Source organism: Amphibalanus amphitrite, unplaced genomic scaffold (genome assembly GCF_019059575.1).
Source record: "Amphibalanus amphitrite isolate SeventyFive unplaced genomic scaffold, NRLGWU_Aamphi_draft 000277F_arrow, whole genome shotgun sequence".
Lineage (NCBI taxonomy): Eukaryota > Metazoa > Arthropoda > Thecostraca > Balanomorpha > Balanidae > Amphibalanus > Amphibalanus amphitrite.
In genome coordinates, this window is record NW_024881772.1 from 558,464 (window position 1) to 581,024 (window position 22,561).

At 49.7% G+C, this 22,561-nt stretch overlaps 2 protein-coding genes across 2 annotated transcripts in view; one reads left to right on the forward strand and one right to left on the reverse strand.

Annotated features, from left to right (window-relative positions):
• LOC122387208 (SH2B adapter protein 1-like) overlaps nt 1-22,561 on the forward strand; it is a 367,382-nt gene that overhangs the window by 284,315 nt on the left and 60,506 nt on the right. The window contains exon 7 of the mRNA XM_043377161.1: nt 6,738-6,974. Within this exon, the coding sequence (XP_043233096.1) occupies nt 6,738-6,974 (237 nt within the window). The remainder of the gene's footprint in view (nt 1-6,737; nt 6,975-22,561) is intronic.
• Nucleotides 1-22,561, reverse strand: part of LOC122387210 — an 85,608-nt gene that overhangs the window by 47,526 nt on the left and 15,521 nt on the right. The window lies entirely within an intron of this gene.

Below are 22,561 nucleotides of genomic sequence, written 5' to 3' on the forward strand. Positions count from 1 at the left end.
TCTTCTGGCCTGACATGATCTTGAGAAAAAATAATCACAGGTCAAAGGTAATTTGGTTCAGGGATTTCAAAATCCCGGGGAAGGTGCATAAGTAATAAGGGCTATTTAATTTTCCGGAAAGTTGTAAAATTGGTTAGCTCCAGGGCAGCAGTAGAGGCGGAACACCTTCAATTAGGGGGGGGGGGGGCACCGCCGACTTTTGGTCCCATTCTTTCCATGCAACGCCCATAGGGCCAATGTTAAAATGTCAAAATCAAGGGGGGAACGGTGCCCCGGTGCCCCCCCCCCCGTTCCGCCGCCTATGCAGGGCACCAAAGAATCGTCGCAATCCTTCGCTTTTCCGAGATTTCTTGATGAAAAATAGGGGGCGGGGTCTACTTGCCTCTACTTGTATGTGTGATGAGGGTTAACATTCATTTTATCTGTGTTGATGAATGTGCGACAATTTCATATGAACTGAGACCAGTCCACTTGAGTATGTTTTTCTCACGGACAATGACAATACAATAACAATGCGAATAAAACCAGACGTTTCTGACAACAACGTGCCTTCGTCAGTGGAGAAAAATGAGTGTAGGTTTAACATCGATGATAAATATATGCGGCATCGTCTCGGTCTGGCCAGCCAGGTCGCCGATAAAATACACGAATGCTTATATGCTTCCATGATGTGCTTAAGAAACTGCTGAAAATATATCTTCAAAAAAGGTAATAACGTCATCGATTTTATATAGTTACTTTTTTCTTGCCACTGACGAAGGCACTTTGGTGTGCGAAACGTCTGGTTTTATTCGTATTGTTATTGTACTGTTATTCCCTGTGAGAAAAAGTATAACTCTTCAGTTCTAACCATAAGAGTGAAACGGCTTAATGTAACACTTAACTGTGTAGGTATACGAAACCTATAACTCCCTATAAATAATCCTATTTACAGTTTTTAAAAAGATATAGCTTATACCTACAATATACAGCATAGGCATACATTTTTTTTCTGCAGCAAAACAATATTCATTTATCTCCACAGAATATGTTAAAATAGTGCTGCTGAAGTTCGATTTCGAAGCGTCTCCTCCAAGAATTATACAGCTCTCTCTAGTGCCATTTTGGATCACGGAACATGGCTGGGCGCGGGACAGGTTTTGTGCGAGCTTGGACGGACCACGTGACCACCTCCTACCCTCCCCTTCCTTCCCGTCCCCTTCCCCAGCAGGGCCTCCGATCTAACCGCGCCCCAGGCAGTCGGCTCGGTCCGACCCTCACTGGTCGAGCCACGGTGCCGCCTGAGTTTGTGCCGGGTGCAAAACTGGAGCAGTTACTAGCGCCGGAACTACTAATCAGCACGACCATCGTCAGATGGCAGGAGTGAATGGAATAAGCGGTTCCAGGTTTCAGAAGGAATGGGGTAGGAAATAGCGCTGAAATCAATGTTTTGCTGACACAGCCATTAAACGTTCATTGAATTAGGAGAGCATCACATCAGTTTAAAGCCCTTCAGATGGTGGTTTTAATAAGCACACAATCATTGCCCAATTCGCCTTCAACGGTGTCACAGGCCAAGAATACGCTGAAATACTAGTGTGTACAGAAGCAACTGCGGGTCCCTGTACGACCGACAACCCGTCGGGGCGAATTTCGCACTGGGGTACTCAAAATTTGAAGAATTTAAGACGTTTCCATGAGTTTTGAAGGTATGGATAAGTTCTAAAAATCCGGTTCTCCTTATCTGGGCCATTAACTCCATACGGTCCAAGAAAGCTGGCACACTACCTTTAATAGTGATACCAGCAGTGGATGTGGTAAAATACACTACAGTCCAAAACAAACGAAAGCACACGATTCGTGCATAATGCGCCCTCCCATTCAAATAAGCCCACCCACTTCGATAGATGGTGTAGTTTCTTAGGGCGTAAAAGATGCAAAACACTACCGATTTTTTTTTTAGCTCGGCCACTGGGACCGACAATATACAATTGACTGAAATGCATGAAAACCATTTTGCATTTAGCTAATAGCCGTTTTCTGCACCCAAACTTTAGCCAGTGACGCCCTGTCCATTCTAAAGCGTTTATAAGATTGGTCCCAGCACCCGATTTTATATGAGGAAGTCGTTTAAAAAGCATCTTATTTCTAACGAATTTATTATTATGGCCACTTTTACAGGACGTCTATAGAGCTTTGACTTTTACATTTCTTCCTCGTTCAGGAGAAACGTTTTAACCCTCACCGGACCTTCAGGTTTTCTGAATACCGAGGGGGCGTTGGGGGTTGGAAGTGAGGAAACAACCCCCTTCGCCGAATCGCCCCTAATTGAGCTAGAGCCTCACGAAAGAAACGATCGTGTGCGTCGTTACGAAATGCAGCGATTGGGCTCCGATTTAAGGACCAGGGTCAGCCGATGACTTCGGAGGTCAGGTCAAGTGGCCCAAGGCACAGGTTCGGTTTTTGGTAAATAACTTCGCTAAAAATGATCGCAGATCCGCGATTTTAGCAGCATCGTGTTTGTCAAGCTCAGGCGTGTCGAATGGTATACTTTTTCTTCGGGTGAGATCAACTTAACCCTCGCCCGTGTAGAGGGGGGGTCGAACGGACCCCCTCCCTCGGTTTTTCGCGAATAACTCGCGTAAAAAGCGGCCGATCGCGACGAAACTTTCAATGCCCTCGCGTTAATCAATTTTACACCCACCCTGAAATTGTCATGACCCTGACCTTGATGACCTTTGACCTGCGACCTACTTTTCGAGACCATGTTTGGCAGGAATCGCGATTCGGCGTATGTCGGCTCGCATTAGCGGCGCGTTTGCAGTCTTTTCGTGGTTTTAAGCGTTCAAACATGGGATATGATGTTGCTTCCATGCATTAGGGTGGGTGTCAAGGTCACCGGAAAGTCAGGTCAGGTCATTGACCTTTGATGACCTCGGTTCACTTTTTCGAGTTTTACATGTTTCTAGGCCAGTTTTAGGAGCTGAATTCGAATTTAGCAGCCATATGAACATTTACGAAGTAGTTTTGGTGCCCTCGTAACATGTTGCGAAGCTGTCAGAGGCGGTTGCCACCTACTACGAATACCCTTACTGGTTGACCTGACCTGACCTGACCCGACTTGGCCTAAATGCATGAAGACATCATCTGTGATCAAAACTAACATGATATTCGTGATCAGCACCCCGAAAACCCCATAGCAGCCACGCTTTACACTTTCTAACAGGTCCCGATTTTCCCGACTTTTGGGTCATTGACCTGACCTGGAAAGTCAACCGATGACCTAGGACCTTAAAATTGGGTATCATCGACCTCCTCTCGTCACGGCCAACACGCTCGTTTTTTCCGCGAAGCTCTAGCTCGATCAGGGGCTAGGGGGGTCCAACGGACCCCCCCCCCCCCTTATACGTTTGCGGCTGGAAAAACACCAATACGGGCGAGAGTTAAGGTATTAACCTCGGGTCAAGTTCAGGTCACAGCCCGTCAGGTCACGAAGCTGGTCAAAGGAGGTCATATTGCATATCAATCGATTCAGCAGGTCTTTTCATGTCCATTAGTGGCTTTATCGACTCGGTAGCTTTAGTTGATCGGGAGTTATTGACGAAAAACTGATAGCCTTAGTTACGTGATAAATGACGTCACGCAAGATCAATAAAGCAAAATTGAAGCATCAGACCTTGCAAGGAGCGCATGAAATCACGATTCCGTGTGCTTGAGAATTTGAGATAGTTGTATATCATTTCCGGACCAAACTAGCAACTTCCATATTCCCCTGACTTTTAATGGTGAGAGACCGACCTGATCTCAGGCGACCCTTCAGAAAATCCGAGATATACCTACATTTATACAAGTTTTGAGACCTCTCGATCATACTATAAGATCCTGTAAGTTTCATCTCCCTATGAAAGCTCTGCACTGAGGGTGTTGCGAAGTTGGAACATTTTAGGACTGTGCACACAGTCCTAAAATGTTCATTTTAGGACAGATTAGGACAGTTTCACAGTTTATTTTAGGACTGCTCATTTATGACGTCATAGATCAGTGACCTGACGACTTAAAAATGCGGTTGGCGTAAAAAAATCCCTCTTATGAAATCCCGATAAAAAAAAAATCGACTTATAATCCGGTTAATCAAATCTCGACCATGTTTTTACCTGGCCATTAATGTTCTAGCCGTACAGGTGATTGTTTGAACGCGGAAGATGCTGAATCTTGGTTAACCCCATACTTATCGTATGATAAAGAACGTCAGTGTTAGAAAGTTAATTAACAATTTTATTTAGGATAGTTTAATTCAAGTGGGTATAATCAGACATGACAATTTACTAGGTGGGTTTTGCAGCGCTATTAGTTCGGCATGTGATTATAAATCATTGCTAATTTCGATCCGGATATCGTTATTCAATGCTGGCCTTTGCGTCCTCAGAAAAGTTGTTTATAGTCATGAAGGCTTGCATTGACCCATACTTTCCATTTTTCAGCACCATTATTCGCCGTAGTTGACCAGGTGTTTTTCTTCAGCTCTCCCCTGAATCCTTTGGCTTAGACCTGGCGTATCAACCGTGCATCGCAAGACGCACCTACCACACACAAGTTCATGATCCCCACGAACCCACATCAGCGTCCGTTCGCTTGGTGTGTGACCCCTTGACCTTTGGCCGCGACAACTGCCAGCTTGCTGGAGCACCCCTCCCTACACGCGCTGCCCCGCCCGCTCCCCTCCCTCCCCCCCCCCCGGGTCGTGTCACGAAGATTCGGGCTTACGCTACTACCGGCCGCTGCGCAGCTGTCACCTAGCGCTTGGGAATGTGTGGTCTGGTGCGGATTCAGCCAACTACCGGCTCGCGACACCAGCGCCACGTAGTGGCGACGGTACATTCTTTTTAGACATACTGTACATTCAAATCGGTAGGTGCGTTTTGGGCTCGGATCTCGGCAGCGACACGAGGACCGACGGATACAAAGAAAGAATTTAAGTCATTGGCAGATAAGTCAGGCTGAACATCAGAACCATCCTTCTTACCGGCAACCACCGACCTGATACATTGCCAAACTTTGTTGGGGCCCCGTTCCTCGATTTCCCTCTGTAGTTCCACCCGCCGATCGCGACGCAAAGCCGCCCGGACAGAGCGGTTAAGGTTTTTGTACTCGCTCGAGTTGCGGCCTAAATCGCGGAGCGCAGCGCGACGTTGGGACATGAGATCTCGAGTGGCGACGGAGACGGGAGGAGCAGTCGGGTTACGGATAGACACACGCTTAATTGGGGCATGAGCATCGAAAACAGGTACGAAGAAAGACAAGAAAGCATCCCACTTATCACTGACGGTTTCGGCGGAGAATAGATAATCCCAGTCAACATCGAGTAAGTCATGATGCAGTGCAGGGTGATCTAAACGCTTAAAGGAGCGAGACGAGATAACAGTGGGCTTTTGACGCAGTTTCGGCACATTCACAACGACATCGATAAATTTGTGAGGACTGAAGTGACAATATTTAACACGGGTGTCGCCAACGAGCTCACGGTTGTTAACATTACACACATCCAGGAGCGAGCCGGAGGAAAATGTTGCAGTTGTCACTAATTGATCTAATGAGTAATTTGATAGGAAGCTGCTTAGGTGTTGACTGGCGCGGAAATTAGGCTCTTTCAATAAATGACAGTTGAAGTCGCCGCAGATGACAAGCGGAACACTGGGTAATCGATTATAACTCGTTGCAGTTGGGCCTCGAGGTCCGTGAAGTCGGCAAGCAGAGCAGCCTCACTGCGGGGTGGCCGATACAGGGAGCAGATAATCAGCTGCCGGCCCTGTTAAAGCTTTAGCAGCGCCCACAGTGACTCCAGGCTGCTGGCAGAGCTCCCACTGCCCGGGATCTTGAGTGCGGTTGAGGTGGTTTTAGCCTTGGTGATAATTGCGACACCGCCGTAACCGCTACCATCTGGGCGGTCCACACGACAGAGCGTTTATCCTGGAATGACCAGGAGGCGGTTCGGGGTGGTCGAGCGCAGCCAGGTCCCAGCCAGAAGCATGACGTCGTAGTTGTGACGATTGAGCTCAAACGTCAGCTCCTGAATTTTGGGCTTCAGGCTTTGAATATTCAGGGAGCCGATGAGTAATTTGGGCGGGTCGGTCGGCCGGCTAGACTGGCGCTGAGTATGCCGAGCGGGCCGGCCATGTGCTCCGTCCACTGGGCTGAGGGGGCGTGGCCGATTATGACGGCGGATGACATGGGCGGGAAGACTGCGCCGGATAGTCTCGGCGACTTCCCGAGCCGTGTTGTTGTTAAGCCGGTCACGCACCTCCATCAGAAATGCCAGGTCGTATGCACAGGCAGGAGCAATTTGGTCGTCCCGTCGATGGTTGATGTCAGGTGTTTGGCACTCTACACGACGAGACCCGAGGTGTTCAAACAACCTGCGGTCCCGCGATGCGGAGCCCAGCATCGCAGATGCTGGTATCAAATGTAATGCTTGAGGAAAGGCAACGGCGCTGATTCTAATAATGACGTCACATAAGACCGTGACGTCACCAGTACGTCAATGTTGATAACTTGCGGTACGGCGATGCTCAGTATTGCCCCTTCAATTAAGATGTGCTTGGTTTGCCACGAACTTGATGATGGACACTTCGTGCTACCACAGCTCATGAACCTACCCCGTTTACCTGAACCCCGTCCTCTTACCCAAGGCCGTATAAGAGGCTCTTACCCCGCTCGTTGAGTAAAGCATGGCCACTGACGTGTGTGTTTTTTTTTTTCAGCACGTGCGGCTGACCATCTCGGAGGAGCGGCAGTGTCGCGTGCAGCATTTGTGGTTCAACTCGGTGTTCACCATGCTGGAGCATTTCCGGCTGCACCCGATTCCTCTCGAGTCCGGAGGCAGCAGTGACGGGACGCTGGCAGAGTTTGTGCTGGTGCCTCGCCGCGCCGCCCAAACCAGCGAGGTGGTCGCCGAGCCACGAGCGCAGTCGGCGCCCAGCGTCCCAGACCTAACCGAGGTGGGTGGATGCAGAGAAGTCAGAAATTCGCGCAAAAGAGGCACCTTTCAATTTTCCCCCATTGGCTTAAAATGAGGATTGGGGAGGTCACAAAATTGATCTGGCCTTAGGTCACCGATATCAAAATTCCGAGATGAATTATTTTGAACATACAGTTGCTCTTATCAATCGCTGAAAGCTCAAAGAGATCGGTCACTCGGTGGCAGACATTGCAACTTTTTATTATGTGAAGTCACTTAAAGTAGCCTGGTGACATAACGTTGAGTAACCTTGGTCTGAAATTTACACATGTGCAGAAAAGATGCCGCCCCAATGGGCGCGGGTTAACCCGCGCCCATTAGGGTCTGCGTATAACGCGCCCTACTGGGGGGGGGGGCTCTTCATAGCCCCCCCCCCCCCTCCTACCTCCGAAACAACTGGGCTAATCGTCAAAATTCAAACGGTGTCTGATAACCCCGGGAAAACTGTCGGGCGAATTCTAATTGCATTGACCTCGAGGTCACCGATGACGTCACAGATCAGGTCAAAGTAAAAATTATTAGCATTCTGGCTTGTTCACATTTTGGGGTCTGGCCGCCGTCTCACATTTTGGGGTCTGGCCGCCGTCTTACAAGTCAAATCAGGCTCATTTTTGGTTTACACACTCGTGAATAGATGCTTTAGATACCCTGAGGGTACCAAACTTGTACTTTGATTTTCAGGTCAGAGTCAGGTCATCACAGGTCACGGAAATATTATTTCATGCGTCGGTCACGTGACACATGTTTTATGGTCCATTTAGGCCATAGATTTCGAATTTGATGTCGTTTGTGTCATTCGAGGTCATTTTGAGTTGAATTTAGCTTAGGTCAGGTCACCGGGGAGGTATCCCACAGCTCTCCCCGGGGCGCGTATTCGCCAAGTGTATTACACGAATCAGCCGACCAATAGCGTGCCTCTTGAGTGACGTCAGCGTGGCGTCATACGTTCGGTCCTCGCCCTTGGTGGCGTCTATTGAAGCTAGGTTTTAGCTTAAGGATATTTAAGCTGCCTTACATGTGTTGTCGCCGTGGCGAAGTGGTTAGAGTATCGAACTGGTGATACGGGGGTTGGTGGTTCGAATCCACTCGGTGACTTCAATTTTCGTGTCATCTGTCATTATGCGTTTTTTGGATACATTTGCAACGGTGTGCACTGTGCACCTAAGAAATCAGAGGTAAGTATTTTTCTAATGAACATGTTGTATAAGATAAATATTTGCAGTCCAACGGATCGGTTCGGTTTCGGTATTTTCCAATGGTTTTGGTTTGTATTTGGTTTGGTATCGGTGTTCTGATTTTCTGTGATTGACATCACTAATGCATAGTGCATACTATGCGAACGTAGCCAATGGAAAGACAAATGGTGCTGTGCGATGGCCATTGATCAATATTTCTCACTGCCAATGAGTGATAGCACGCAGCTCCTGCTGGATATGACAGGGGCGGCGCTGACCTTCTGAAAGTAGGTGGGCACTTGACTTGACAAGGTAAAGTACCTAAAAGTAGCGAAAACTAAGGTGAAAAGTAAAAAATCGCACGCTGGTTAGCAGGCTATTATAGTTCATTTTTTCAAAAGGCTCATGGCCCGAAGTATTATTTTGGAGTTGGCACATGCGAGACGCTAGAAAATAACGCAAGCTGAGATCTTGAATTTCTCGGCCATTTTTGAAAGATAAGCACAGTGCAACGGAGCAAGTTGTTCAATTTAGCTTATAAATCGTGTCATATTGCAGAATGTTAGTAAGTTCATATATTTGAGCCCATAAGCGTAGGAACCATGGGTGCAGTGGGTGCAGTTGCACGCATGATAATTTTCCAGTGGGTGCAGACAATGTAATCTGCACCCGCAATAATCTGGAACAAAAACTCCTTTTCTCAACACTACTTCCCATGCAGCACTACAAATTCAGGATATTTTGCCCACTATCCATTTTTAGAAGCATTTGCTACTGTGATAGTCTTCAAAACTTACATTTGTGCTCAGGTTAAAAAAGAAGAAATGGAGCACAAGTGATTGAATACATACCTACTGATGACCAACTGGCAAAAGTTTTATCCCGATATCTTCAAAAATGACTAAGAAAGTCGCTTTTACTTTATGCGGTAGTCCAATATTGACATTATCCATGCTTCCAAATGCACTTATCTGGACCTTCTACTCTAGTTCTACACCCTCAAAGCTCGCAATGAGCCTCCGCTCGGGAGCCGCTCCCTACCCCCCCCCCGCTTCACCGGCCATGGCTGGATTTCTGCACCATGCACCCGCAATGTTCCAGCCGTTCCTACGCCCATGTTTGAGCCATTCTCCATTCTGTTGAATTTGCATGCTAATCTAACGTCACTCCTAGATTAACCTTGATTCCACAGCCAGGCCATCACTTGAGAAATAACAAGCGGCAAATCCTTAAATAATCAAGACAGAACAATATTTTTTACTACAAGGCTCTGTCGGGCGCCAGAATTCTGAACGGCAGGCTCACTCATCATGTCATTGTTAGCTGCTGAAGCTGGTGACGTTCCATATTGTTGTCTTACATTGTGTTCTCGCATGCTACGTGCAAACATCAGTAATCTTTTTATGAGTCTTTCCAGATTTAGTAGGCGCATACCCGACTTCTTCCCAATGCAGGAATCGATCGATCAGCATTGTACTAGATCGGCAAATATGCTGGCTCATGTTTCTTTTTATACTCAACAGAAATAAACGTAAAACAAAATGCCAATCCGTGTGTTACTTTTGTAGGTCTGCAAACAAGTCATCCACGTAATCATCTTAACCATTTGTTTAGTGCCTATGGCTAGATCCCGTGTGGAAGCATTTTCGATTCACAGTTACTCATTATGAGTCGTATGTCTATACTTCTCTCAAAACTATCGTAAATCAGAGACCAGCCGACCGAGCCGACCAGTCTGATTTCGAAACGTGCCAAGCCGGTGTTCGTTGATTTCTGTCAAAGCCATCACTTTGCACGTGACAATTCTAAAATCGATTTTCGAGCCGTGCGCCTTTTGAAATAAAATGGACTATAGATAGTTTTTCGTGTAAGAATCACCATGTACAAGAAAAAAAACATTTCGGCATAGCTGTTAGGCGTTAGCGTATCGCAGGACGAAATTCTCAATTTCTAGCTGTCAAAGAGCGTCATCTATAGGAGCAATGCCCTAACTATAGCTTTTACATACCTGCGGCCAGGGGGATAAATCCCCTTAGTTGGAATCTATGTAGGTAGTTGAAGTCAAAAATATTTATATTAGACGTATATGAAGATAACTCGGGACTGATTGCTAACCCGCGCCCGGTTGGGGGTCCTGGATTTCCACGCCCTGCTGGGGGGTGTCTGAACACCCCCCTTCTAACTCGGCTCCTGGGCCACGTAGCGATACGCGGAAGGCGGCGTTCGAAAGAGCGCCAAAAATAATGACGAAATCACTTCGGTCAATTTTTTAGTCAGGTCAAAGGTCAGGTCACCAGAGGTCATTGAAGTCAAAATCTTGCCGATTTCCAGGTCGAATGTCGACAATTTCCAAGAAGCCAGCGCATAACTCGGGAACCAATAGAGCTACAGCGCCGCGGAAAAGCGCATTCGATAGCCCTATTAACGCCCTTTCTGAGTAATTCTCTCAGATTTGACCTAACGTCAACGGTTTTGCCTGCAGGGGGCAAAAACTGCAAAAATAGCCGATTTTTCGGAAACAGTTTTTCTGCAATAACTTTTGACCCAAGCCTTGTACGAGCTTACTTTTACCGGCATCGTGTTCCTCTCGTCAAGACGTATCGAATGAACTATAATTTGACCTTGAAAGGTCAACTTGAAAATTTGGCCTCAGGTCAAGGTCATGACCTGACCGGAAAGGGTCATGCTGCATATCAGTCGATGCTTATCGTTGAGCTGAACACATCTAAGGCGTTTTCATCGCTCTAGCATGCCTCTATCAAAAGTTATTTGCGAAAAACTGTTACATACCATTCGTGACCTAAGATGACCTCAGGGGCATAAACAGGGGTCACAGACACCATTTTAATGTTCAATGTGTCTAAACCACTTGTAATTCAGTGTTTGGGAGTGTTTATAATGTCATTTGTCCAAAAGAGGCGCATTTCAATTTTCTCCCATTGACTTATAATGGGGAGGTCGCAAAATTGACCTAACCTTAGGTCATCGATATCAAAATTCTGATACATACATTTTGTACATGCTATTGCATTTAGCAATCTCTAAAAGTTTCAAAGCGATCGGTCACTCGGTGTAGCTATGGCAGACATTGAAACTTTTTATGAGGTGAAGTCACTTCAAGTGACCTGGTGACCTGACCTTGAATGACCTTGGTCTGAAATTTTCACAACATGTGTAGAATTGATGTATAATAAGGTGTACCAAAAACGGCGGCGCGGAGCGCCGATATTCGCGAAAAACCACAAGGGGGGTGTTCAAACACCCCCCAGCAGGGCGCGGGTTAAGTTGCATGCTCACGGCGGGTTGTCATCGATTTATATCTATATGAAAACCCGTGTTTACTGAAGGTGAATCGACATAATCAAAAGTGAAGAACATAACCTTGTATTTAGCTTTAGGTTACATTTTAACAGAGCCAGGAGCGCAACCTCACTCCTTGAGCTCTCGATCCAGACTCCCCGCCCACAGTCAGCCGAACACCTCCGTGATCAGCTGAATGGGCGAAAACATAGTGCACCATGAGATGCTCCGATCGCGGCATCCACTATATAAAACATTATACTAATTGTCAGTAAAGCCGCTAAGCATGAATAAGAGTGTTTGCCAGTCTAATAATATGTCGTACATAATAAAAACATTTAATTGCATTATCTAGGACAGCTTCGAGTTCATACCTGAAGCAACAATTGATTAGCAGACGATCACGCGCAAAACCGTTGAATTAAATTCCTGTCCAGACATCATATGGTCACCGGGCTCCTCTCGGCGGTGAAACAGTTAAACTTTAATCGGCGCAAAGCTTGCCGATTACACTTCTCCCTCCTTTGAATGAAAGGCGTGCACTTACATCTAGAAACACTCATTGACACATGCGGCATCATCAGCACGCGCCACGCGACACCAAAACATCGTGGTCGCTAGATGATGCCTAGCAGCATCCGGCTGACGTGGACTGGCAGTCAGCAACAACGAAAAACACAAACACGTCATCGCGCACAGCATCGCTGACTTATCAACTAGCTAGCTGAACAGGTATGGCTAACCGTCAATGATGGCAGTACCCTGGGTCCCATCCCAAACACGGTTAACCAGACCATGCTATTTACATCCCATGCCATGATGCTCTGAACAGGCTGCTAGAGGGCTCCTACTCAAACTGAGTTTAATGACATTGACATGTCAACCAGAAACGTCCCCAGGGAGTGGCCGAATCTAGCTCGACGCGCACACTCTCTTTCCATAAAGAGTTGAACAATCTGTCGCACTCCGGCGCCAGGAGCCAACCGATTGTCTGCTGAGCTAGTTAAAAGGAAAATCAGGGCGACTGATTTTACGTTAATTTGAGCGCACCTCTTACCTCTTGCCTTTTGAAGCATTCATGTTAAAACAGGCTGCCTACAAGCCTGGAACAAAGCGATCAGGCGGTCGAGTCCGTCGCTCGGACCGTCTGGCTGGCACCGGCGGCGGTACCTCAGACCGCGGGGGTACCGGTGGACACTCGGGTGTCGGCACCGCCATCTGAACTGTGCCGGACGATTGCTCCTCAATCGCTGGCTCCTTACCTTGCACAGCTGTGCCGATGATGGGCAATCGTGCCCACGCTGTGGCACCAGCCGGGCCATCCGCTGACCCACTGTCCACGGAGACCGACTCTGTCTCTGCTGGCGGCGTGGTCTGAGCGCGTGTCACCGGTGACGCAGCATCAGCACCAGCCCCATCCTGACTCTCAGTGACCTCTGGCTCAGGTGGGGTAACTATCGGCTCAGTTCGCGGCTTCAAACGATTATGGTGAACCAGTAATGTTTTCCTGGAGCCCGTGACCTTGATACGATAGTTCAAGTCCCCTACCTTTGCTACAATCACCGCAGCCTTCCACGGTCTCACAAACTTGTAATATTGTCCCTTAGGAACTACAGCTTTGTGCAGAAATACCAAATCTCCCTCTTTGTAGTCAAACTCATTCATTCGTTTTTCGTAGAACCGTTTGTTTTTCCCATGTGAAGCGTCAGATACCTGTAGCGCATGCTTGTGTGCAATTCTCAAAGACTCGCGTAGCTTATCTACATATTCTGTGACGGTCTGAGATTTGCTCGCGACTGGAACCTGGAGCTCAGCCTCCACAGGCAAGCACGGCTCTTTACCGAACATGAGAAAATACGGACTGTAGCCCAGCGCACTGTGCTCGAGCGATCTGTACCCCAGCATCAACAATGGGAGGTGCTCGTCCCACTGATCATGATTCGCGTCGAGATACTTCGAAAGCATGTCGAGCAGAGTCCTCATCATCCTCTCGACCTTACCGTCACCCTCTGGATGATAGGCACTTATCTTTGTTTTCTCGATGCCGAAAAGACGACACATCTCGGCAATCACCTGGCCCGTGAAATTGGCGGCACAATCCGAATGGAGCTTCCTCGGGCATCCGTACCTGGAAAAGAATTCGCTCACCAAAGTGGACGCTACTGTGGTGGCCGTCATATCCTTCAGCGGGAACACCTCACACCAGCGAGTGAAGTGATCGATCACCACCAACAAATGCTTATGACCACTCGGCGTCACTGGTAGGTTAGTCCGAAAATCGATCGCTACCGTCTCGAACGGCTCGGAAGCCTGCAATTCACCCAGTGCGGCTCTCGGTCTCGGCACCGGCTGACTTCTGGATGAACACCGCTCACAGCGCTTGCAGAACTCCTTGACGTCTGTCAACATTCCCACCCAGAAGAAGCGTCGGGTCACTGCTGCGTGTAACCTGTCCGGTCCGGGGTGACCGGCCAGTGTTCTAAAATTGGATATTGGTTGGGTGGGCTGATGAAGAAAAAAAACCCTAGGATGAGAAAGAAGAAAGTAAATAACAAGTACTTTTGCAAAATGGTGTAATGCCAATTTTTACGCCAATTGATAAACCAGGATTTCATGTCAGGATCTTGGCAGGGTGTGGAACAAAAGGATGTGGGTGCATCAACTGTCAAGTGACATGTGAACTGGCTGTTGGGAATACATGAAACTCTTTTCAGAGATGAGGTTAAGTCGGTCATTCATATTTTAGGGATGAAAATATTTTCCCCATTAGGTGTGATTTGCCACCAAAAAGTCTGAAAAATGGAACACTGTGACCGGCGGTCGGGCCGCTGTGCAGTGACGTCAGCACACCGGTCACGAGAGATCGCGGAATCACCAGCTGCAGCTGAAACTCATCTCTCGCCCTCCGACGGTACTTTCGGTACAGGACACCATCAAGAAGGGTCAGTCTGGACCACTGCCTCAGCAGGGGACGCAAGGACCTGTCGACACTGCGGCGATGTGGACGCTGTCCTGAGGAAAGATGCTTCACGATCTCTGAAATTGTTGCGTCCTTACCTTGCTCGTCTTTCATGAAACTGGTGGACCACAGACTCGCATTGATCTGATGGCACTGCGCTTCCTCAGTCTGCACGCCTGCGTCAGCTGTGCTCTCGGGGCGCCTGCTCAGACCATCAGCTGCTGTATTAGTGGCCCCCGGGCGATAAGAAATGTCAAACTGATAATTGCCCAAAACTTCAAACCACCTGGCTAGCATGCCGGTGGGGTTCTTAAAATTCAATAGCCACTGCAGGCTACTGTGATCAGTACGCAATTGAAATCTCGCTCCCTGAAGGTAGTGGTTAAAATGTTGCACAAAATGAACACACGCTAATAGCTCACGCTTCGTGGTAGAGTAATTTCTCTGTGACTTTGACAGCGTCTGGCTGCCGTAAGCGACTGGACGCTCGACACCATTCTGCACCTGCAGCAAAACGGCTCCCATACACTCTCCACTGGCGTCCGTCTCCAAAATGAATGGACCTGCCTCTGAATCAAAACGCGGAAACGCAAGCACTGGTGACTCGCATAAGGCCTTTTTCAATGAATCAAAAGCAATTTGAGCGCTGTCCGACCATTCAAACTTCTGATCTTTAATGGTGAGGCGGAACAGCGGCGCTGCAATATCCGCAAAGTTCTTAATGTACCTTCTAAAGTACGAAGCTAGCCCTAGAAAACTGGACATCTCCTTGGCTGATCTGGGCACAGGCCAGTCACGCCCCTTCTCTACCTTGACAGGATCAGCCTTGATACCCTCCCCTGACACTTCATGTCCCAGATAGTGACCTTTTTCCGGAAAAACTGACACTTTTTCAAGTTCAAAGTCAACCCTGCATCCATGAGACGACTCAAAACACAATCCAGTGACTCCAGAACACTCTGAAAGGTTGACCCGTGCACAATGATGTCATCAAAGTAACTCACGCATTTTTTCCGGTGCAATATCTCCAAGCACTATGTTCAGCAGACGAGCACAGCTCGCTGGCGCTCCTGCGAGACCAAAACAAACCCGTGTGTACTGCAGACACGAGAAAGGTGTCACGATCGTTGCCTTTTCTCTATCCTCCGGTGCAATTAACATCTGATGGTAAGCCGAGTTCATATCAATGCAAGGGTACAAAATAGCGACGATCCCGCCAGCGCGTCTAGCGTATCATCTATTCTGGCGATCGGATAGGCGGGGACTCGAGACACTGAGTTCAATCGGCGTAAGTCGGCTACTATCCTCGCCGACCCGTCCTTCTTGCGAACCACGCAAATTGGCGACGCCCACGTGCCCTCTGACTCCTCTAGGATCCCCTGTCTGACTAGCTCGTCTAGCTGAGCCTTCACCTCCTCTTTGAGGTGCGGCGGAATTCTACGTGGGGCCTGTCTGATCGGAGGGCTGTCACCCGTATCGATTCGGTGCTCCACCAGAGTGGTGTGGCCCGCGTGACCATCGAACATTGACTCGTACTTTTTAAGGACGCGAAACAGGGCAGCTCTCTGTGATGACGTTATATCTACTCCCTCTAAGTTCACTAATTCTTTCAAGTTCACAGACTCTTTAAGCTCAGACTCTTTTACTTTAGGCTCCTCTGAAAATCCTACCTCTAACTGAGCCAGCTCAGCGTGCTTGGGTATAGTAACAAAACGATCAGAGTTGTTTCGCAATACTAATGGAACGCTCGTGCCAGACACTTCCACTATGCTTCTCTTCTCACAACCTCTAATCTCGGTTTATCCCAAGAAGGTTCAATCAGAGCAGAACCCCTGTAGTCACAATTGTGAGAAAATCCGCGAACCACCGTCTCACTGCCGGGTGGTACAGTAATATCCTTGCCCAGAACTACGGTTCCAACAGTCACTGCCTCCGCTGAAACAGATCGAACTGCCTCCGACGGCACAAAGCTCAGGCATTTCCGCTGCAGATCTATTACACACGGTTGCACGTGCTGAAGGAAATCAATGCCAAACAGGCAGGGCACATCAATCACATCCGACACATAAAAGGGGACAGTCTTTTGCACGCGACCTATCTGAACGGAAAGGACAGTTCTCCCAAGGAGAGGCAACTGTTCCTGCGCGGCCGTCCGCGCCCGTGTCGCTGTCATGCTCAAAGTGGCGTTCGGTAAAGCATCAAACACTGCCTTATTAATGATACTTATCGTCGAGCCCGTATCCAACAAACAGTTACACTCAACCCCACAGATCCTAGCCGGGAAGGTCATATCTGGGTTGAACTGTACGCTGTCACCAGCATCACTTACTGTTCGGGAGGTGCCGCGGGACCCGGCCTCGGGCTTTGACCTGGGCCCCAGTCGGCGTTTCCCGACGGAGCTTGGCACACGGCTGCCAGGTGTCCCTTCTTACCACACGAGTGGCAGGTGCTATCACGAAAACGGCATCGGGACCGCACGTGATCAGCGCCCCCACGTGCCCAGCAGGCGCGCGCCGGCGCCTCGTTTGACCGGGACGGCTGCGACCCGCGGCGCCGTCCGGTCCGCTCGGGGCGTCCGGGGCCGTCCAGACGCCGCTCGAGCTGCTCGATGTGATCGAGTATCAGGCGCAACATCGGCGCCTGCACCTCTACCTGACGCACTGACGCGCTTCGCAGCACCTCAGCGCTGCGGATATTGCTCACCTTTTGCACGGCGGCCGGGAAATCAGAAATTCCCGCCATCACAATCTCTGAGCGATATTTCTCGGGGACGGCTGACAGAAAGTAGTTGAAAAGCAAACCATCAGTCGGCTGATCTGGGAAGGAGCGCCTTACAAGAGACTTAAACCGCACAAGGAACTCGTCCAGAGACTCGGCGGGGTCATACTTTAACTCGGTCAGACGAATGTGCGCGTCGATTGTGGTCCCCACTGTGAACGTTTCCCGCAAACCATTGAAAACGCTGTCCAGGGATCCCTTCTGACTCGAGCTCAGAGCATCATAAGCATCCCGTGCAATGCCTTCTAGGGTCAGTGGCAGAAAAGAAAGCTGCTGTCCCTCATCCCAGCCCTGAAGCCGACCAAACGTTTGAAAGTCCTCACGGAAACGGGACAATGAGCCCTTCCCACCGAAACGGGGTGCCGGTACAATAAAAGAACTCATTTTGAATTCCTGCTCAAGTACCACATTAACTGGTTAGCCAAACCTGACCTAGCTTTACAGTGAACTCTAATATCGTCTCCATTGCGTATTCACTTTCATTTTTCGCACATTGCTCTGACACCACTACTGAATTGTTCATTGTCAAACACTCAAAACACAGTTCACCGACCCCGAAATCCCAGTTCCCCAGGCACAGTACCGTGAGTGCATTGACGGCCAGTCCTCCCCATCCGGCGCCTTGCCTGCTGCTCCTCGAATCAGCTGACGCGGTCCAGTGCAGCGCCGACGGGCCGCAGAGCTGGGCAGATCTCCGAGCCGAGTCGCGGTGGGCGATACGGCCGGCTGGTGCCGATCACCAGCAGCGAGGAGGTCGGACGCCAATCGCTATGGCGGTGCCGACTCGTCACTCGCTCACCACTCGCGCACCAAATCACTGAACACTGCACACTGAGCTCGCAGGCCGCAGCAGCGCGACGGCTGGGCCGAGATCACCGCAGGCCACTGGGCACTGGTCGCTGTCTCTCAGCCTCCTTACGGACGTCACCTCCATCACAGCTGAGACTGCTGGTACCCGGTACCACGAAGATTGAAGAAGCAGGGAAAACAGCGCAGCCCAAGACTAGGCTCCTCTTGCTTCGGTAGCCCTTGGCTGGTCGATCTCCATGACGGCTCGTAACTGGTCCATCTTGCGATGATCTTGATGAATAAACGTGTTGTAGCAACGGCGCTCAGTCGACACTTGCAAAGCCAAGTGGACCGAGGATCAGTCGACCGTAGCAGTTAGCACAGCTCAAGAAGCGGAGCTCAGTGCTTGCGGGAACAGACGGCACTGCTGGCCAGTCGCCGTGCAGCGGCCAACATACCGCAGTCTTCAGTCGGGACAAAAGGCGAAGTCGACCGACCTTACCGGCTAACTGACAACTCGTCAGAGTGTTGCAGAGCCGGAAAACCAACAGCAGACATCTTGAACGGGCGATAGCTGCTCCGAAGATTTCAAACAGTCAGTTGAATTCTTGAATTCTTCATCTTGAGGCCGCGAAAGCCGAGGACGTCGGTTCGGGCTCCAAACTTCATTTCGACTAAGTCGATCCCACCGCTGTCACCAAATGAAAACCCGTGTTTACTGAAGGTGAATCGACATAATCAAAAGTGAAGAACATAACCTTGTATTTAGCTTTAGGTTACATTTTAACAGAGCCAGGAGCGCAACCTCACTCCTTGAGCTCTCGATCCAGACTCCCCGCCCACAGTCAGCCGAACACCTGCCGTGATCAGCTGAATGGGCGAAAACATAGTGCACCATGAGATGCTCCGATCGCGGCATCCGCTATATAAAACATTATACTAATTGTCAGTAAAGCCGCTAAGCATGAATAAGAGTGTTTGCCAGTCTTATAATATGTCGTACATAATAAAAACATCAGGGGCGGTCGCAGACTTGGAGTTTGGGGGGGCCAACTTGGCAAAGGGGCCCCTGCGCTGACCCGGGGGGCCCGGTGCTAGCTCAAAGGGGCCCACGGGCGTAGTGCACGGGTACAGAAATCCAGGCCATGACCGGTGAAGCGGGGGGGGGGGGGGGGGGGTAGGGAGCGGCACCCGAGCGGAGGCTCATTGCGAGCTTTGAGGGTGTACAATGTCGAAAAGGTACCGATAAGTGCATTTTGAATTATTGATATTGTCTAATTCACGCAACTGTGAATGGACTACCGCAAAAGTAAAGGCGGCTTAGGCGGCTAACTTTGCTATTTTCTAAGATCATCGTGCTAAAACTTTTGACAGTGGGTCCTCGGTATCTGTTCACTGTTCAATCACATGTGTTCCGTTTCATCTTCTTTCTTTTTTTACTGGGCACAAATGTAAGTTTTGAAGACCATTACAGTATCAAATGCTTCGAAAGATGGATAGTGGGCAAAATATCCTAAATTTGTCGTGCTGCATGGAAAGTAGTGTTGCTGAGAAAAGGGGGTTTTGTTCTAGATTATTGTGGATGCAGAATACATTGTCTGCACCCACTGCAGAATTGTGTTTGGTGCAACTGCGCCCACTGCACCCATGGTTCCTACACTTATGGGCCCATCGATAGCGCTTAGGCGATACCTATCGCCTAGAGGCTGCAATGGGGCCCTTAGAGTACGGTGTCAGACCCCCCAAAGGCCGGCGTTGGACCCAAGGGTCAGCGAAGGGTCTCAAAGGCCCCCGGTAGGACCCCAGAGGCTGATGTGGGCCTTCAGAGGCAAGTGCGTGACCCCCGAAGGTAAGGCTTGAGCCCCCCAGAGAACATAATACGGCCATCAGTGGCCGGTGTAGAGACCTCATAGGCGGCCAGTTTGGGGCCCCTCAGAGGCTAGTGTGGGGCCTGAGGTGTCGGCATGAGACACTTTAAGACCGTTATGGGTCCTCAGAAGCCGGCATCGATCCTTCAGAAGCCAGTACGGGGCCCTCAGAGGCACATAAGGGTCAGTTTGGGTCCCAGAGACAGAAATGGGACCATCAGAGGCCGGTGTGGGACCTAGGCTGGTTTAGGCCCTTAGGGGCCAGTTTAGGGCCCTCAGAGACCAGTACAGGGCCTGCAAAAGGCAGTTTGAGACCATCAGAGACCAAATTGGGCACTCAGAGGCAAATGTGGGTCCTTACAGGCCAGCATGGAGCCCTCAGAGGTTAGCGTGGTGCCCTAAAAGACCGACATGGGCCGGCGTTGGACCCCAGAGGCCAGTAGAGGGCCCTTAAAGGCCAAGATGGGCCCTCAGAGGCCGATGCGGACCCTTACAGACCGGCATCGGGTCTTTAGAGGCTCGTGCGGGGTCCTCAGAGGCTAAGGTGGGTACTTACAGGCCAGCACGAGCTGTCAGAGGTCAGTGTGGGGCCCTAAAAGACCGGCATGGGCCGGCGTTGGACCCCAGAGGCCAACAGAAGGCCCTCAAAGGCCAAGATGGGTCCTCAGAAGCCGATGCTGACCCTTAGAGGCCGGCATCGGGTCTTCAGAATCCAGTGCGGGGGCCCTCAGAGGCTAATGTGGGCCCTTACAGGCCAGCATGGGGCCCTCAAAGGTCAGAATGGGACCCTAAAAGACTGGCATTTGCCGGCGTTATACCCCAGAGGCCAGTAGAGGGCCCTCAAAAGTCAAGATGGGCCCTCAGAGGCCGATGCGGGCCCTTAGAGGCCGGCATCGGGTCTTCAGAATTCAGTGCGGGGCCCATAGAGGCTAATGTGTGTCCTTACAGGCCAGCATGGGGCCCTCAGAGGTCAGTGTGGGGCCCTAAAAGACTGGCATGGGCCGGCGTTCGACCCCAGAGGCCAGCGGAGGGCCCTCAAAGGCCAAGGTGGGCCCTCAGACGCCGATGCGGGCCCTGAGCGGCCGGCATTGGGTCTTCAGAATCCAGTGCGGGGGGCCTCAGAGACTAATGTGGGTCCTTACAGGCCAGCATGGGCCCTTAGAGGTCAGTTTTGGGCCCTAAAAGGCCGGCAAGGGCCGGCATTGGACCCCAGAGACCAGCGGAGGGCCCTCAAAGGCCAAGATGGGCCCCCAGAGGCCGATGCGGGCTCTTAGAGACCAACATCGGGTCTTCAGAATCCAGTGCGGGGCTCTCAGAGACACTTAAAGGCTGGTCTTGGGACTCGAGAGACAGAAATGAGGCCATCAGAGGCCGGAATGAGGCTCTCAGACGCCGGTTGGGCCCCTGAGACCGGTTTAGGGGCCCTCAAAGGCCAGTGGAGGGCCCTCAGAGGTCAATTTGGGTCCTCAGCGGTAAATGTGGACGCTTGACCGCCACTGAAGGGCCCTCCGACGTCAGTGTAGGACCCTCAAAGACTGGTATGGGAGCTGTTAATAGCTGGCGTGGGTTTCTCGAGCCTCGTGACAATCGAATACGGGCCAGGGCCCCATACGGCCATGGGGCCCATCGGTTGTTTGGGGGGGGGCCAAATGATATGATGGCCCCCCCTGATTTGCCTTTGGGGGGGGCCATGGCCCTGATGGCCCCCCCCCCCTGCGACCGCCACTGAAAAACATTTAATTGCATTATCTAGGACAGCTTCGAGTTCATACCTGAAGCAACAATTGATTAGCAGACGATCACGCGCAAAACCGTTGAATTAAATTCCTGTCCAGACATCATATGGTCACCGGGCTCCTCTCGGCGGTGAAACAGTTAAACTTTAACGTTAGGCGGCACGGGCGGACATCGATAGCAGCGCCTCTATCGGTCACTAGGGAAAGCTGGGCTGTAGGCGACGAAATACCGGCTGAGTTGTCACACGTTGAAGAGGTTTATAGACATCAGTCTTGTGAAAAAGTTGAACTTTTGCCTTCAATATTTCTACAGGCAATTTTAGAAGTGTCTTTACATAGATTACAAAACCGTTTAGATTATTGTATTCACTTCAAGCCTTCCCTATTGTTCTTGATGATGATGCGGGAACTATTCCTAATTAGTGTTTCTAGCTTAGTAAAAGAACGTATTGTGCAACCGATGAAAAAAGCATAAACGGAAGATTTTAAATGCAATTTTCTCTAACAATTAATGGTAAATTATCTACACATCAAGGAAAAGGTGCATGCTAACTGATAATTTGACGTTCTTGGGGCCAGTTATTTTATTTTTCTTCTTTACTTACGTCGCCCCAATGGCCACGAATACACTTGTGGTAACGCCTATCGATCGGCGCAAAGCTTGCCGATTACATATACATGTCTTATCTGATCGATGAAATAATACAGGAATCCGTTGTCATTCGAGTGTGTTTCATAATAGCTCTTCCGACTTTGACGAATATCGACAGAGCCGTAACAAAATTGGTAGTACGGGTACAGACTGCAATCAAACTGCAGCCAGCTCTTTTGCAACTTATTCCTTAATCAGATGAATACTTGTCATAGATTTATTGGGCGTACGATATTGGCGTGCGAACGTAGGGGCCAAAAATGCGTGTCTTGTACTTGTGCTTGTAGTTGTCGGCTTTTGGGCTTCCACA